Here is a 16631-nt window from a genome sequence, read left to right as displayed (position 1 = left end):
GCATTGCTTTAAAAAATTAGAATAGAACTGCGCAGAGAAATTTCCTAAAGTCCACAGCTTTTAAGATTTGATAAAAATGAAACAATTCTCCAGAGAATTGTGAAATACTAATAGTGATTACTTTCAGAATCACTGTGATTCAGATTCAGAAAAACTATGCATTTTTCTCTATCACTCCTACTTTACAGATGGGGAAGCTACCAAAAAGGTTAAGTACCAGGGCCAGGAATTTAGCTCAGTGGTTCCACTGCCTGCCTGGCAAGTACAAGGTCCCGAGTTTGATCCCTGGTACCAAAAATAAGTAAGTAAATAAATAAAAAGCTTAAGTACCAGTTAAAAGTTAAAATAAGATGTAATAGGTGTTATTTAGAACAATAATATTACTATAAGACTTTAGCAAATCACCTAATTCATTTCTTCTGGCATTATCCATGCAGTGTATCACTAAACAGATGAAGAAAAGGAACCCCTAGGTCAAATTTCGGCCTGGTATTTTATATATCAATTAAAACAGACCTCCCAAAAGTCTGGCATAGATGAAAAGGGAACCTGACTAGCCAAACTCCAATAAAGGCAGATACTTCCCATCTTAAAAAGCATCAGTTGCTAGAAGAGGGCTACACAAGGAGAGCCTGGCAGCCTTAAGTAACTTGCTGGATGATGCAACGGATCTGCAACACCGTGCCAGGGAAACTGGAAGAACAAATACAAGTTCTCAACAGGGCACAGTTTCCACTCAGTAAGTTAGACTAAGCACTCTACTCAGATTATGCAGGCTTGCCACAGGCTTACGTACTTGGTACAAACTCAGGAAAGCACCTTCTCTATAGTACTGGTGTTAATTCTGCAGATCAAAACTGAAGGATTTTTAGGATCTCTCAAAGAGAAGAAACCTATTCAGATGTCTACAAGTAGCAGCTACCTCTTAAGAAAATTCAACAACTCTTAAGATCCTAGGATAAAATGTGTGTCTATATTTTCCATGTGTTTGGTTCTTAATTTATCAAATCAATCCCTTTTATTGCTGTAGTGACAAAGTAGAAATTCTGGTTCAATGAAAGTCCTTTGCAGTGAAGACATTCTGTGAAACTCTGTCTCACATAGAGTGCTGTGTAAGCCCATAGCTTTGGCAATGCTGGCTGGAAAGCTGCCAGAGAGAGAGAAATGGATGTTGCCAGTACACAGGCCTCTTCCTCACATTGAACAGCGAGGAAGCCTCAGGATGCTCACTGACCTGGTGATGATGGCCAGAGTAGTATCCTGGGGGATCTGAATCTGCTGAGGAGTCAGCCCATGTTGCTCCAGTTGCTTTGGGATCAAGTGCCTATGGGCAATCTCTATCTTCTCCTCCTGTGAATACCCTGGAAAAGAAGGAACTCTGGTCTGTAATTATTCATGCCACTCTCACAATGCTGTGCTTTCTTTCTTTCTTTCTTTTTTTTTTTGTTTGTTTTGTGCTGGGGATCGAACTTGGGACCTTGTGCTTGTGAGGCAGGGAGCAGAACCACTGAGCTAAATCCCCGGCCCAATACTGTGCTTTCTTAATAAATCAAATGCAGATTTAAGTATTACTTCAACCAATATTATAATCAGAATAAAGAACTTTAAATACATAATTGTAAAAATTTCAAATTTTTCACAAAAGCCGTTAAGTGACATATCCCTCAAAGAGAAAAACATCTTGATCAAAACTTAGACACAATTAGCTCCTTATCCTGAAATGCTCTCAAATTTTAAATAGGAAAACAAATGCATCCCCTTTCTTTAGTATTGGTAAAACTAACTTACACACCCACACCCACATAGGACTTCAACTAAATAAACAGTGGGTACTACAGGGATGGCTCCAAAGGAGCTACTTCTAGAACCACAGTTATAAATTTTAGCAACAATACAAAAAACTAAGGTATCACTATAAAATTTTTCCCTCATAAGTTGGAAAAAAATATATAAGACATTCAAGAAAAAGACTATGTTCTTATTTAGAATTTTCAATGAATATACTTATTTTATCTTTAAAGTCCATAAGAAAAAAATTTCACCTCCATTAATTTGCCCTGTTTAACAAACAAATTCAATGTAAATGGATACAGCATCTTTTGAACAGAGCGAGGTGGTTAAAAATCACCAGAAAAGTCAGCAGCATGCCTCACAAGTGCAAGGTCCTGAGTTCGATCCCAGGTACAAAAAAAAAAAAAAAAAAAAAAAAAAAAAAAAAAAAGAAAAGAAAAGTCAGCTGTAAATCTGTGGGAGGAAGAAGGTGGTGCCACATGTCACCTCTGCACCAGCTGCCCTGATTATGTCACTTTGTACTAGTGTACCTGATAGGTTTTCTGTCTTAACCTGGAGTTTCCAGGCAGTCTCATTATTTATTCATTTTAGTCTTATAAATACCCTCAAACAACTTATGATTCTACTATATTTTAAAATTAAGTAGAGAAATTGGAAAGGCTTTAAGAAATTCAACCATCATTCAATCAACAGGAATATTTCAGATTAATATGAAAAACACATTAGGATTAATTTTAGAATCTAAATACATTTAGATTCTACTATATTTTCACTTTAATGAGTAGCCATTGATACTTAATTTTGTCTAGGGCAGAATGCTTCTGAGCAATTAAAAGTAAGGTGAAAAGGCTAAAAGGACTTTATTTTGTACCCTCCAGTGAAGGAGAACACATGGTAAAAAAATATATAACAGTCAACTTAAAAGAATACTTTTAGACAAAAATGAGGCCAGATTTAATAAAGAGAATGTTCAGTTATTCTTTAGGAATAACTTAACAAGGATAAATGATCACACAACACTTTTCTATCAGATGATAAAACCTCCAAAATCTGACATAGAGGAAGTTATCCTTGGATTTTAGACATTTATTTTGCAAAAAAAAAATTATTTTTTATCTGTAATTTTAGAAACTGATTTCAAAGAAGAATGGCTTACTTTCTACACAAAGTGATCATTCTTTAATGTGTAATTAAACATGATTGTGTCAAAATTTATTCTTTTTTTTTTTTTTTTTTTTGTTGTACTGGGGATTGAACTTGGGAACTTGTGCTTGTGAAGCAGATGGCAGAACCACTGAGCTGAATCCCCGACCCCAAAATTTATTATGTCTTATAGGACTACACGCACTCTCACAATATAAACAAACAAGTTTTGCTGCTTCGGAATTTAACTCTACATAAAAGGTGTCTAATACACCTTACTCAGAACTTTTGAAGATTACTCAGTGGCAAATAAGCTTCTTTATTCAAAACTCCAAGCATGAGCAGTTTTAAAGGGCATGCTCAGAAGGCAAGATACACCAAAAATAATGACTTTATTAACTGGATACCTGGAACTGGGATGATCTCCATTCTGTCCAACAAGGCAGGTGGAATAGTAGCAGTGGTGTTGGCAGTAGCTATAAAAAGGACTTGGGAAAGGTCAAAGGTCACATTCAGATAATGATCTGTGAAGTTATGGTTTTGTTCAGGATCCAACACCTAGGAGAGAATAATAAACATTTAAACACATTTAGTAGCGGCTATAAAAGCTACACAAATTAAAACACACGTAGTGTATTAGTGAGGCCGACATTTCTGCTCCAAATGTTTTGTAAAACAGAGATAACACTAAAACTTGAACATTATTCTTTGCATTTTCCACATTCTAAGTACTGTTTAAAAAAATGTAAAATGTTCAGTGCGAAAATTTCTGAAAACATATAACAGCACAAGCAAGAATTATATTTTCAAGCTTTGTTTTAAGATCTACTTATTAATAGCCCATTATAGGCTCATCATAAGGGACTGCAGAGCCAGTTCCCCTCTGTAGCACACCCCATCTTTTAACCTCTACGGGAATACAAAGTACATGGGAGGTTTTTTGAGGGGATGGATGTGGTGGGGTGTTTTTGAAATTCATAGGTACCTGACAAAATAATAATCAGCAATATCACTCCTGAAACATTATCAGAAAGTCTGGTATAAATTCCTTGAAAGGGAAATTCCAAATAAGCTAGAAGACATTTCTATATTCTTTTATAGCACAGCTAAAATATAGGTTTTTCAAAATGTCTTAAAGCAAAACCTTTCTGCTTATAATAAATGAATATAAATATATCTTAAAAACACACTGCCATATTAGATAACTTAGCAATTAGATCCTTATCAGGAACAACTACATACTAAAGTGACTGTATCTTCCTTTGGTTGTTATGTTCCAAGTTACAGGCACTCACTGTTAACAGACCTACACCGGGACCTGAAACAGGCCAAACAGTGCTTTCGAATATTCTGAACTGTAAACATGTTGCCCTTTAACTTGTACCACAATTTTTTGTTTTTTGAGACAGGGTCTCATGTAGTCCAGGCTGGCCTTGAACTCACAGTCATCCTCTTGCCTCAGTCTACCAAGTGCTCGGATTACAGGCGTGCACTACCACACCCAGCTTTTATACCAGAGTATTTTAAATAGGACTGACATACATATTCAAAAAGGAAATAACATAACTAAAATACGTACTTACTACAATTCACTAAAAATCAGGCTTCCCTTGCTTATAATTTCTATTAAAGTTATACTTATTTTAAAATTATATAATAGTTCTAATTCTAGGCCTTTTGCTTTTTATTTTGTTTTGCTCTTTGAGATAAGGTCTCACCATGTAATTCAGGCTGGCCTTGAACTCCTGGTGATCCTCCTGCATCAGCCTCCTCAGTGCTGAGATTATAGGCATGCACCACCACACCCAGCCCTTTAGTCATCATCTTCAATTTTGTTAAATATTCATTGTTGTAGAAAATCTGTCAGATCATGCTCCGAAATGATCTAATTTCACATTTTCACAAGACTTAATAATGTTTAATGTTATATAAAAAAAAAGGTACTTCCAAGTGCTCATGGAAAACTATGTTCAGTACAGAACTGACTAACATTATTATAGACACCTAAATTTGGTGGAAATGTTAGAGGTAGTCAGACAGCGCTCGACCTTTGAGGGATCAGTGCAGAAGATGAGAACACACGGCACCTGTGGGTAGTGGCACACTGGTTGAAGGTCAGGCCTCAAGATAAAGATAGAATGACCAGACCTACCTGCCTCCCCAAGAGATAAGCAATAAATTGAAGATATTATAATTGGCATCACCTGACCCAATAAAAGTTTAGATAGACATCAGTCAGCCAGGTGGGTGACCAAGACCTCCTTCCTGATCCATCCCTTCCTGAAAAGGTCCTTGTGCTTTCCATGTACACTTGCTATGTGACGTGCTTTCCTACTGGATCAATATTATCTATGCAGCTATACTTGTAATCTTATTAGTTGATCACAGTTATGACCCACATCATACCCATCTGGTGATTTTGCTCTCTAAAACTGCTGTAAGTAGGGTCTGTGGCAAACCACTTTTAGGTCCCTTCCTGTCTCTCAGGAACTCTCTCAAAATTTTTTTCTACTCTTCATCTCTATTGTTTCTTAGACTTCATTCTTCGATTTTGGGGAACACAAACTTGGTATATCTGACACCTAGCAGGTAGGGAATTATATTATTTCTTCTATATGATTTGGAGGTCCCACCAAGATAACTGGCAGGAGGTAAGCGTCTGCTTCTGTTCCACAAAATCTGGATTGTGACTTGTTTAGGTAATCAGAAACTGTCATCCTTGTTTGTCAATTGCTAACACCTTGAACTTTTATGCCTTTTTTGTTAAAAAGATGATAAATTTAAGTTGGGAACATGGGAAGGTTATGATGTTTCTTTGATGGGACATTTTAGTTTTGCAGGCAAGGTCTTGCTTGTATTCCTGTTTTATACATGCTGCATTTGGACTTACTAGTTGCTGAATTTACTGGTGTTCCTGGCTTGACCTGTTTGACTTGTGGTTTGTTCTCTTAGACAGCACTGCTAGGAAAAAGTAATTTGGAGCGTCCTCTAGTGGTATGTGATACTAACAAAATGTGAATTTATGGAATGCTACAAAATGGGTCTTTTTATGAAACCTAGTTTATGTTTAGGATATACACATGTCTATTAATAAATCATGGGACACCAACTATCAGTTAAAATGCAATAGGCAAGCAGGTCACCTCGGGGGGCACCTTGAAAAGATATAGAGAGCAAGAGGGACTAAAAGGGACACCTGTTTTCCTCTTGCTGTTCTGCAAATGGAAAATTCAATGTCAAATTCCCTAACTCCTTTAGAATGCCCCCCCCACCTTCTTCTTTCTGTGGTACTGGGGGTCATACTCAGGACCTTGCACGTGCAAGGCAGGCATGGTGCCACTGAGCTAAATCCCTGGATCTTTCACAATGTATTCTTAAGCACTAGAAATTGTCATATAGTGAAAAAGAGCTGTTTAATATTTTTCTGCATTCAAGCATGGCCTGCCTACCCCCTAGAGGCACAGTGGAATACAGAGGTAAGTACTGATTATGATACTATTTTATAACTAGAATTTTACTTTAAGAGAGAGGGAGGATGGTCAGAATTACCTTATGTTCAGACTTTCTTTGCACTAAGATATAATCTTTAGTTGTGTTCAAAATATAAATGTAAGCCACAGGAAAACCACATATCTCTGGCCCTTAAGACACAATCACCTACTGTTACTGAGCCTGAGGTTTCCCTCTCTTGCCCTTCAGAACCTAAGGATGAGGTTTCCAAGACAAATTTAATTAAAGCCTCACCTACTATGACGGAACTTGAGGTTCTCCTCACGCCCTTCAGATCCTATGTCAAGGTTTTCAAGCTAACCTTAATCAAAGCTTCATCCACTATTATTGAAACTGAGGGTCCCCTCACCTGTCCTCTGGACTCTAAGGGTGAGGTTTTCAAGCCAACTTTAATTGAAGCCTTGACTGGGGCATATCCATTCTTATCTGATTTTGCTCAAACTCTTCAAAGACAATATCCCTTGCAGAGGAGGTTGGAAAATTCAGCCCTAGACAAGCCCACATGCCCTTTTATCTCAGTGACCTCAAACAGATCAAACAAGTTCTAGAAAAGTTTTCAAATAACTCTGATAAGTACAATGAGGTCTTTAGGGGACTTACTCAGACATATGAATTAAACTGGAAAGATGCAATGTTACTCTTAAATCAAATATTGACTTCTAATGGCAAGCAGAATTACAAGCTGCTATATTACATTTAGAGATAAATACATTTTTAATTTTAGAAGGCCAGAATTTTAGATAGGCAGCCAGGGGAACAGCAAGTTCTTACTGGAGCCCAAGTAGTTCCTACACAAGATTGCTAGTGGCCTACCTACCAGACAGGAGACTGGAATAGGAAACATCTTCAGGCATGTATTCTTTCGAGGCAGGTGGTGGGACCACTGAGCTAAATCCCGGCCCTAGGCACGTATTTTTGAAGGTCTAACAAGGACAAGAACTAAGCTCTTCAACTATTTTAAATTGTCAACTATTCATCAGGAGAAAGATAAGAACCCCTCTGCCTTCTTAGTTTACAAAAGGCATTGATAAAACATACATCGCTGGCTCCTGATTTAGTAGAAGGACAGATTATACTTTTTGTTTGGTTTTTTTGAGACAGGGTCTCACTATTAGGACAGATTATTCTTAAAGACAAGTTTATTACCCAGTTAGCCTCAGATATTAGGAAAAAGCTACAAAAAGATGGCTTTTGCTTCAGAGAGCTCACTTGATACTTTGTGAGAATTGCCTCAATATTTTATAATTGAGAAGAGAAACAGGCCAAGTAGAAAAACAAAGAGACCAAGAGAAAGTGGTTTCCTTGGTTGTCTAAGGAATAGACTCTAAAAGTCTGGTTCTTGGGACTCCAAGAAATACTTGATGACTAAACTTACCTGTTATCACTGTGGAAAGCCAGGTCATCTTAGGAAGGACTGTGTTAAGAACCATCACAACAAGAGGTCCTCTGAGCCATGCCCTGAGTGCAAAAGTGATCACTAAAAGTAAGATTTCCCCTTGAGACAGAGGTTCCAAGGATCAGACCCATCTTACCAGCTGATCCAGCAAGACTGAAGGGCTCCAGGGCTCTCTGTCTTCTCCCTCTGGCCAGACTGTCATCTCCATGGAGGAGCTCTGGGTAATCATGATTATAGAGGGAATAAAGCCCAGCCTGTTGCTGCACACTGTCACATGTCTCTCGGCCCTTCTTTTCAAACTTGGCCTCCTTCCTGCCATCACACATCAGTGAAAGGAGTCACTGGAGAGGTGGTAACTTGCTATTTCTCATAACCCTTAGGCTATAACTGGGACGGCTTTCTCTTCTCCCATTACTTTTTGGTTATACCTGAAAATCCATTTCCCCTCCTGGGGACAGATATCTTAACTTGTTTGAATCCCATAATATACATGCACCCACGTCAGGTATACTACCTCCCCCTCGTGGAGAAAGAAATCAATCCTGAAGTATGGGTAACTAATGGTAAAAGAGAAAGAACAGTAGGAGCGGCCCTGGTGCAAATACATCTCAAAGATCCTACTATTTTTCCTCACTGTAGGCAATACCCTCTAAGGCCTGAAATTGAAAAAGGATTACTGCCTATATTTGACAACTTAAGGATGCAAGGTTTACTTACACCCTGTAACAGCCCCTTCAACACTCCAATCTTGGGAATTCAAGAACCCAATGAAGAATGGAGGTTGGTACAAGACTTAAGATTAGTACCTAACATGTACACTCTCCTAAGATCCCAGAAGATGCTTGTTGGTCTTCAGTGTTACATTTAAAAGATGTCTTCTTTTGTATTCTTTTACATACAGATTCCCAGTTTCTTTTTGCCTTTGAAAATCCTCAAGATCAGGCCACTAAACTGACTTGGACTGTGGTTCCTCAAGGATTCAGAGACAGTCCTCTTCCTTTTGAGCAAGTGCTTTCCTACGACTTGTCATGTTTTGAGTTTTCCCAAGTCACAGTGCTGCAATGTACAGATGATATACTGTTATGTGCACCCTCAGAAGAGCTCTCTAGCCAGGGCACCTATGTTCTGTTAAATTTTTTAGCAGACAGTGTTTATAAGGTCTCTAAGTCGAAGGCACACCTTTGTAGCCTTGAGGTAAAATACTTGGGCCTTGTCATATCTAAGGGAACCCGAGGATTGGGGGAAGAGAAGATTAAACCAATATTTTCCTTCCCGCAGCCCAAGACCCTAAAACATCTAAGGGGGTTCCTAGGAATAATAGGCTTCAGTTGCCTTTGGATAGCAGGGTATGGTGAAATTGCAAGACCCTCCTATCAGCTTATAAAGTAAGCCTAAATGACAGATATCCACATTTTAACCTGAGAACCTGATTCCCAAACTGAATTCCAGAGGCTTAAATAAACACTTCTAAATGCTGGCACTGACCTATAGACAGGATACCAGTTCAAGCTGTATGTTGATAAAAGGAGAGGCATGGCTTTGGGAGTGCTTAGGCAGGATTGAGGACCTGCTCAACAGCCTACAGGGTATTTGGGTCATGAATTAGATGCTTAGCAAAGGGATGGCCTGTGTGCCTTAGTGCTACAGCTGCCATAGCTCTCCTGGTATCAGAGTCATCCAAGCTGACTTTAGGCAAAGATCTCACTGTATATACACCTCACAATGTACCAAGACTTTTTTCTTCCAAAAGGAGCCTATGGATATCAGACAAAGTACTTCTTAAATATCAAGCTGTACTTCTAGAAGGACTAGCCATTCATATAAACACATTCTCCTCCTTAAACCCTGCCACTTTCTACCAGAAAAGGAGGAAACTGAGGCTCAAAGATATAACTATAAACAGGTAATTCTCCACAGGTACAGAGCCAGAGAAGACTTGTTAGACACACTTCCTCTATAAGATCTATGGCAACCCACTTTCAGGTCCCCTCCTGTCTCTTATGAGCTACCATTCTCAAATATTTTTTTCTGCTCTTAATCTCCACTGTTCCTTAGAATTCATTCTTTGATTTAGGAAACACAAACTCAGCATACCTTACATCTAACAAGAGTTATATTATTTCCCTCATATCAATCTTACTATCAATTATCTGTCAAACTATTCAAATGAAATAATATTAAAATAGTAAGATACTGGGTTTTTAAAATTCATCCCATGCATTACATAAAGCAGGTAATGTTGTACTATATATATTATGCACATGGCCTTTATTTTGTGGACTGAATTGTGCTTCCTCAAATCTCCTATGTTAAATCGATAGCCTGCAATGTGACTGTCTGGAGATGGGGACTCTAGGAGGTAATTAAGGTTAAGAGTGGGGTCTAATCCAAAGTAACTGGTGCTCTTATTTGAAGAAAAAGACACTAGAGATCTGTGCACACAGAAACCAAGTCTGCTAACACATGATTTTGGACTTCCAGCCTCCAAAACTATGAGAAAATAAATTTCTGTGCTTTTTTGAAGCTGCTCAGCCTGTGGTATTTTGTTAGCAAACTGATACATCCTTAGTTTAGATACATATATAAGTATATATTAATATTTTATGTGTCTATATATATGAGGATATATTTTCAAACTTTTTTTACCGAGGGAGTATATGAACAAAACACATGGTACAGACAACAAAGAAGTATTCCCAAGACTCAAAATATAATCCAAATCCATTAACAAATCTTTGAAAAAAGTAACCTGAAGATATAGTCTATCTGAACCAGAGATAAACCAAAACAAAAGGGCCACTAACACTAAAGTCATTTAAGTACAGAATCAAAACTATAATGGGAAGAAATAGATGGTTCAAACAAGGAAATCTGAAATTCTGCTCCTCCATACAAAGATACTGGCAGAGAGTGTCACAGTCATCTTTCTGAATACTGCACACCAACTTGCAACAATCTGAGGAGCTAAATTTCAGTACACTGGGAAAACTCTGCGGTACTCTGATTTGCTGTTTTCCTTGGAAAAGCTCCTAATCTTTATTTGATGTGACTTACAGAACACTAAGTGCAAACAGTTCTATCCGAGAATATTTCTCAAAAACACCCAGTGGCAATTTAACCTTGCAGCAGTCCAAGGCAAGAATACTAGTTGAGACTAAAGGGGGTTAATCAATAAAGGTAAAAGGAGTCAGACAAAATGGTGCACTGTAATCCCAGTACGCAGGAGGCTGTGGCAGGAGGATCATGAGTTTGAGCCCAGTCACTTAGTGGCACCATCTCAAGAACGAACAAACAGACAAACACACACACACACACACACACACACACACACAAACAAACCAAAACACCCTTAAAAGGAGGCTGAGGGTATAGCTCCATCCTCAGTACCTTAAAACCAAAGCACAAAACTTAAAGGGCTTTAAAAAGCTCTGCACATTCTTGGAAATCTAGAAGGCCACACAGAATGCGTGAGGATCTACCCATGATCAGGAGAGACCTGGGAAGGTCCTAAAAGCCCATGTCTTACAGACACTGAGGCTCTGGGAAAGCAGCAATTTTTCAGCTTTGCTATATAACATAAAAATATTAAAACCCACAGAATTACACATTTTAATAGGTTAAATCTTACAGTATATGAATTATTTCTCATTAAACCTGTTATTTTAAAAAGCAGGAAGAATGTTTACAAAAAAATACAAAACAATGAGATGCTGCTGCACACCTAGGAGAACAGCTAACAACTGAGGAGGTACAGCAACAAGAACCCTCATTCACTGTTATTTAGGCATGTGGTGTGGTCACGTTAGCAGGCAATGACAGCTTGTTACAACACTTAACATACACTTATCACATGATCCAGCAACTGTACTCCCTGGTATTTACACAAATGAGTTAAAAACTAACAGACATTTAAAAATAGCTTTATTCATAACTCCCCACACCAAGAAGTAACCAAGATGGCTGTGACAGTGAATCTCAATCATCACTTGACTGGATCAAGAGATGGCTGGACTCTGAGGTTGCTAACCTCTTCGACGGATTAACCCACAGATCAGTTCATTCCTGACTGGGGCTATTAGGAGACGGGGCTCACTGGAGGAAGCAGGTCATGACGGATACACCTTTTAAAGGTCTATCTCTTCTCTAGCTCTGTCCCTTTCCCTCTGTTTCCTGGCTTCCATGAGGTGGGCAGCTCTGTTCCACATCACCCTTTTGCCATCATGTTTTTTCTTTGTCACTTTTGGCCACAGCACTGGAACCAACTGAACACAAACTGAAGCCTCTGAAACCATAAGACAAACTAAATCTTTCCTCATTTAAACTGTTTTTCTCAGGTGTTTTGGTCACAGCAACAAAAAGCTAACTCCATGCACTTCAATAGGTAAATGGATAAACTGTAGGACATCAGAACATAGGGGTTGGGTATTTTGTCCGAATGATGGGAAAGTAACTAATGCATGCTATATACAAATATATAAAGACATGAATATATAGTGTGCTATATGTAAGAAACTGCCCATACAACTAATAATATAACTCAAAGGAAATAATAAGAATTCTTCAAAGGAGTCAGAAACCAAACCATAATATAACAAAGATCCAAATATACCAGTTATCATAATAAGTTGGAAACTTACATCGAATACCAAAGACTTCTAGGGCAGGGTCTAAAAGTAATCTACCCAAAAACCATTCTAGGAAATATTGATGAAACATGATGGCTACAGGATAATTAAAAATTAAAAGATGGGCCGGGTGTGGTGGTGCACGCCTGTAATCCCAGCACTCAGGAGGCTGAGGCAGGAGGATCGCTGTGAGTTTGAGACCAGCCTGGGCTACATAGTGAGTTCCAGATCAGTCTCAACCACATAGTGAGACCCTGTCTCAAAAAAACAAAACAAACAAAAAATATTAAAAGATGGGAAAAGCTATGCCTGGCATATAACAAAATGAAAGAATGATAAAAGTAGCCCCAGCCCAATGAAAAATCAAGGCCTTGAAAAGCAAGGACCCAAGTTTGATCTTCAGTACCAAAACAAAACACACACACACACACACACACACACACACACACACAAAACCAAGGTATGCCAGGCAAGGTGGCACACACTTGTAATCCCAGCACTTAGGAGGCTCAGGCAGGAGGATTGCCATGAGTTCAAGGCCAGCTGGGGCTACATAATGAGCTGAAGGCCAGCCTGCACTACAAAGTGAGACCCTGTCTCTAAAAACCTAAAGAGAAGGAGGGATGGAGAGAGGGGAACAAAAGGAGAGGGAGGGAGGAAGGGACAAACAGATACACCAAGGTAAAAAATGTCAAATGGAATAAAGAAAATAGCCATAATGATCACATAAGAAATAAATACTATTTAAATATAATTCTAAAAAGTCTATTAGCAATTACAAAGTGAAACTGCAGGAAAAAAAACAGTGGACAAGTTTAATTTATTTCACATACCTCAACCTATGTATAGGGGGAAAAAGATATTAACCTAGAGTATAAAAATACCATAACACACACATACTTTTACTTATTATCACATTGCTATTCTCTAAATTTATGTACCTACTGACATGGACATACAGTAAGTCCCCAATTTATGAATGAGTTTCATTTTGGGAGAATTATTCCTAAGTTAAATTTGTTCATAAACTGACAGAGTGAGTCTTATATAGCACATTTGTGAAATTCACAACTCAAATGTTCCTAAGTTGGAGATTTACTGTATACATTTACATCCTAAAGTCAGTTTAGTACTATAGTGAATTCCTATAAGTTTGTTTTGCCTCAGCATTCACTTTAAATGTTTCTTTCTCATATCAAAAGCAGGACTCAAGTCACCCTTGGCAGTTTCTGGCTTTACAACATCCCCAAATGGCTCAAGTCAGTCAAAAGGGATTAAAAAAAAAAAAACAAAACTAACTTGGAGCCACCTATCCCACATAGCAGACTGGGCTCCCTACTCTGTGGCTGCTTCCTTTAAAGAGTCCATTCAGACATACGGTATGCCCCTGAACTTAAAGTGACTGATATTCACATGCTACTCTTCATATATATACTGCTAGTTGTACCCTACCCTCCAGCTGATGTCTCCATGACCCAAAGACAGAGGACCGCCCTTCTGTCTCACAGTGCCTTCCTTGCCCAGGAGGATCTAGAAGTGAAGCTTTTGAACTTGTTTCCTATTGGGGCAGTGTATTGAATTTGTACCGTTCATTTGAAGAACTAGGGACTGGCCCAGGATGGGTTTTCCACAGGGTGCCACTAGTGAGAACAGAGTCAGGCTCCCAGCCCTAAAGGGATGGTCAGGGCGGTGTAAACTGGACACAAGCCAGACAAGAAGCAAGGGCATCTGCCAGTATAAGTAAGTTTCATGTGAGGAATCCCCTGCCAAGGGTCAGACAACTAGGCATTAGGCCATACCTCAGGTAAAAGAAGTGTCTTATGAAAGACACAGTGTAAGGATCCATGTCCTGCTCCCCTTTACTTCTTATTAAGGTGGAGATTCTAGCTGCTTTGGTATTGGAATCCCTATTTAGCTGGGGGCTCTCAAAGCAGGTACAAATAAATTGTCATTCCTAAAAATCTATGTAAATATTTATAAAAAGCCCAATGACTCCAAAATTAAACATGTTTAACATTCCTAGGTGATGCATTCAACATTAAAATTACAACATAAAAATTTAGAAATTTAAGATGATAATCTTCATGATAACTATTGGGATAACCGTGGGCTATGTGTGGAATACAAAGAAAGTAATACTCTTTTACCAGAACATATTTGGTATGCTGTCTTTTTATTTGTACTCTTTTTGAAGCATTTTCCAACTTCCCTTGTATTTTCTTTGACCCACTGATTATTTAGAAGTATTTGTGACTTCCCCAAATTTCCTTGTTATTAATTTCTAGTCTCCTTCCCCTGTTGTAGAAGAACACAGTGTGTATATTTTCAACCTTTAAAATTTATTGTGGCTTGCTTTATTGTTTTGCATATAGTCAATCCTCAAGCTCTATGTGAGTTTGAAAAGCATGTGTATGGTGCTATTAGGAAAAATATTCTCTAGATGTCTGTAAGACCTAGCTGATTAGTGGTGTTCAAGTCTTCCATTTCATTCTGACTAGTTTCAACCATTACTGAAAATAGGGCACTGAAGTTACCAACCATCATTGTTGAATTGTCTACTTCTTCTTGAATGTTTTGGATTCCTGTATTTTGGAGCTTTGTTATTAGGAGTATATATGTTTATGATTGTTATATCTTCCTGATGAATTAACTATTTCATCATTAGAAAATGTTCCTCTATCTTAAGTGATTTCTTTTATTTCAAATTTTATTTTGCCTGATATTAGTATAGCCACTCCAGCTTTCCTCTGGTCGCTAACAGCATGATATCACATTATATCTTCCTGATGAATTAACTATTTCATCATTAGAAAATGATCCTCTATCTTAAGTGATTTCTTTTATTTCAAATTTTATTTTGCCTGATATTAGTATAGCCACTCCAGCTTTCTTCTGGTCGCTAACAGCATGATATCACTTGCATCTTCCTACTTTTTACCTACTGTGTCTCTAATTCAAATATGTGTTTCCAGGTCTAAAGGAGTAAGGGCAGTGGGAAGGGTAGGGGAAAGGAAAGAAAGAAAAAGGAAAAAAAGGTGAGAAAAGGAAAATACAGAAACAAAGTCTTTGTAAATTCTTCATTTTAAATATGTTCACATTCTTATGTTAGTTATACCTCAATAAGATTGCACAATATAAAATTAAAAGCTAAGCATGATCCCGCCTATCTGTAGTTCCAGCTAATTTGTAGACTGAGCCCATGGCTTCAAGGCCCATCCGGGCAACAGTGAGATCTCATCTCAAGAAATTAAAACAAACAAATAAAAATAAAAGAAAAATAAAAGTAAATGAATAAAATGTATTTCAATAAATTTTAAAATTTTGTTCCTTTGATTGAATGAGGGGATCATCTTATATGTCTCTTTGAAAACCTATCTGTATTTGGTAATTAAACTGTCCAAAGATAAGATTATATTCTGTAAAGCATCATCCAACTTTACAATTTAATTTTGTAAAATAAAATTATCAATATTGTATTAGTTTTGCTGTTTCTGGGACATAGTGTCTGACACCTACAATTTAGAGGAAGAGAGGTTTAATTTGGCTTATGGTTTCAGGGGATTCAGTCCATAGTTAGCTGGCTCCAAGGCAAGAACATCAAAACAGAAGGGCAGGGTGGAATAAAAATACTTTGTCCATGGTAACTGGAAAGCACATCAGGGAAAACAACATAGAACAGAAAAAGGTGAGGGACCAGATAGAGTGTCCAAGGTCATGACTCCATGGCACACTCTGAGACACCCAGAAATATGTTTCATTAATCCTCTGTGAGGCACCCAAACCAATCAGGTTTGTACAATCAAGCTTAACCACCATATTCTAGCTGGAAGAGAGGTTAGGTAGAACTCTTGAAGACACTGGCACAGGAAAAGATATCATGAACAAAACCTCAGTTGCACGTGAACTAGCACAGTCAACAAGTGGGATCTCTTCTCATTAAAAAGCTTTTGCAGCCATTATAGGCAACAGTCACATGGCACCAGGTGTAACAATTCCCAATTTGAAACTATACTACAAAGCCACTGTGATAAAAACAGCATGGTACTGGCAAAGAAATAGGCCTGAGGATCAATGGAACAGACTGGAAGACACAAAAACAAATGCAGATGTACTCAGCTACCTCATCTTCGACAAAGGAGCTCACCATCCTCAGTGGAGGAAAGATA

The 16631-nt window shown here is 38.1% G+C and overlaps 1 protein-coding gene across 1 annotated transcript in view; it reads right to left on the bottom strand.

Moving 5' to 3' along the window:
- Lonp2 (lon peptidase 2, peroxisomal) overlaps positions 1–16631 on the bottom strand; it is a 68839-nt gene that overhangs the window by 44015 nt on the left and 8193 nt on the right. The window contains exons 2-3 of the mRNA XM_010637989.3: positions 3342–3492; positions 1235–1361 (exon numbers count right to left, since the gene is read on the bottom strand). Coding sequence (XP_010636291.1) covers positions 1235–1361; positions 3342–3492 — 278 coding nt within the window. The remainder of the gene's footprint in view (positions 1–1234; positions 1362–3341; positions 3493–16631) is intronic.

The sequence above is a fragment of the Fukomys damarensis genome, unplaced genomic scaffold (assembly GCF_012274545.1).
Source record: "Fukomys damarensis isolate Sample0158 unplaced genomic scaffold, DMR_v1.0_HiC HiC_scaffold_37, whole genome shotgun sequence".
NCBI lineage: Eukaryota > Metazoa > Chordata > Mammalia > Rodentia > Bathyergidae > Fukomys > Fukomys damarensis.
The sequence above is the reverse complement of the archived record's forward strand: the minus strand, read 5'-3'. Positions and strand labels throughout refer to the sequence as shown.